The sequence below is a fragment of the Calidris pugnax genome, unplaced genomic scaffold, assembly GCF_001431845.1.
Source record: "Calidris pugnax isolate Ruff unplaced genomic scaffold, ASM143184v1 C14709268, whole genome shotgun sequence".
NCBI classification, from domain to species: Eukaryota; Metazoa; Chordata; class Aves; order Charadriiformes; family Scolopacidae; genus Calidris; species Calidris pugnax.
This window is the reverse complement of record NW_015093545.1, coordinates 1-1,195: the sequence shown is the minus strand read 5'-3', so window position 1 is coordinate 1,195 and position 1,195 is coordinate 1. Positions and strand designations below refer to the sequence as shown.

The 1,195-nt window shown below is 39.9% G+C and overlaps 1 protein-coding gene across 1 annotated transcript; it reads right to left on the bottom strand.

Moving 5' to 3' along the window:
• Nucleotides 1-8: 8 nt before the first annotated feature.
• Nucleotides 9-1,191, bottom strand: LOC106900699 (glutathione S-transferase C-terminal domain-containing protein-like; the record flags this gene model as incomplete). Its single annotated transcript, XM_014962847.1, has 2 exons — nucleotides 9-455; nucleotides 964-1,191. Coding segments are annotated over 2 exons (675 nt in total), but the record flags the coding sequence as incomplete, so codon positions are not given.
• Nucleotides 1,192-1,195: the final 4 nt, after the last annotated feature.

The following is a 1,195-nucleotide window of genomic DNA, read 5'->3' as shown; positions in this document are numbered from 1 at the left end:
TGATGGATGCATGGCAAAAGCACTATATCTGCCAAGGTAAAATAAAGCCCTTCTGCAAAAACGTGGTCCAATGGTGGAAGGTCAGAGGTTTTTGTTCTCCTGATGTGAGGGGCCTCCCTGTTGACGGCATCTGATACCTCTTGGACAAGCAGCTTGGAGAAAGCTATGCTCAGTTCCAAACTTGGGAGTGGATGTTCATGCGTTTCTACTGGTTTTCCTTCCTCTGTTCCTTCTTTCCCAAGCACAGGCACTGCAGCCTTGGCACCTGCCTTCTGTTGTTGAAGTTTTTGCCTTCGAATTTTGTCATCGTTATGTACTCGGACAGGTTCTCCAAGCTTCCTCTCAAGCTGTAAAATGTCAGGAGGAATAGACTGACAGCGCTCGGGAGACGCCGTCAAAAATCCTTCAACAGCCAGAGGTATGCTGATCTCACAAAGTCTGGTCCACTGGCTAACCTGTCAGAAAAATTCACATAATTAATGTCTCTACAGAAAGAGAAACAAAATCCATGGTACCTTTTTCCACTTTCCAGCTTTAAATACATTCTTTGATAACCCTGGAAACTCATTCTGTACTACTTTTGCAACAGGAGAGTTAGGAAGATAGATCTTATATATATAACAGAATGAACAGTTATCCAGTATAGCATACTTTTATTCCTTACTATTGGAGTTAGATTAGGATGGCTGCATAACTCATGAGAAGCAAAGCTGTGATTCATTATATTTTTTGAATCTTATGGTCCTTTTTATGCTGCTAAAAAGCAGTATCTTGAAAAAGAATTATTTTTCATCTTTATGCCAAAATACAGATACTTCTCCATTGAGGAAATTCCATTTTCTGAGCATATTAAGTTTCTTACCAAAAAAACTTAGTTTACATCAATATTAAGAGTCTACTTCAGAATATTAAATGCTTATAAAAACCCCTTTTAATGTATCTAAAAGAAAGAGATGCACTCACTTCAGCACAGGCTTTTAAGCAGGTCTTCTTAAAACCTAAGAGCTCCAAAACATCCTTTTTAGATGGATCTGCCTCATATGTTTTCTGTATTATATGCCTTAAGACAACAGAAAGCCCAGCTCGGCAGAACTTGCCATCACTCACGACAACAGCAGGTAAACAGCAGCTCTGCACAACCGCTGGAAGCTGACATCTGGAGATGAAATGGACCTCAAGATCATCAAGGAGGTTT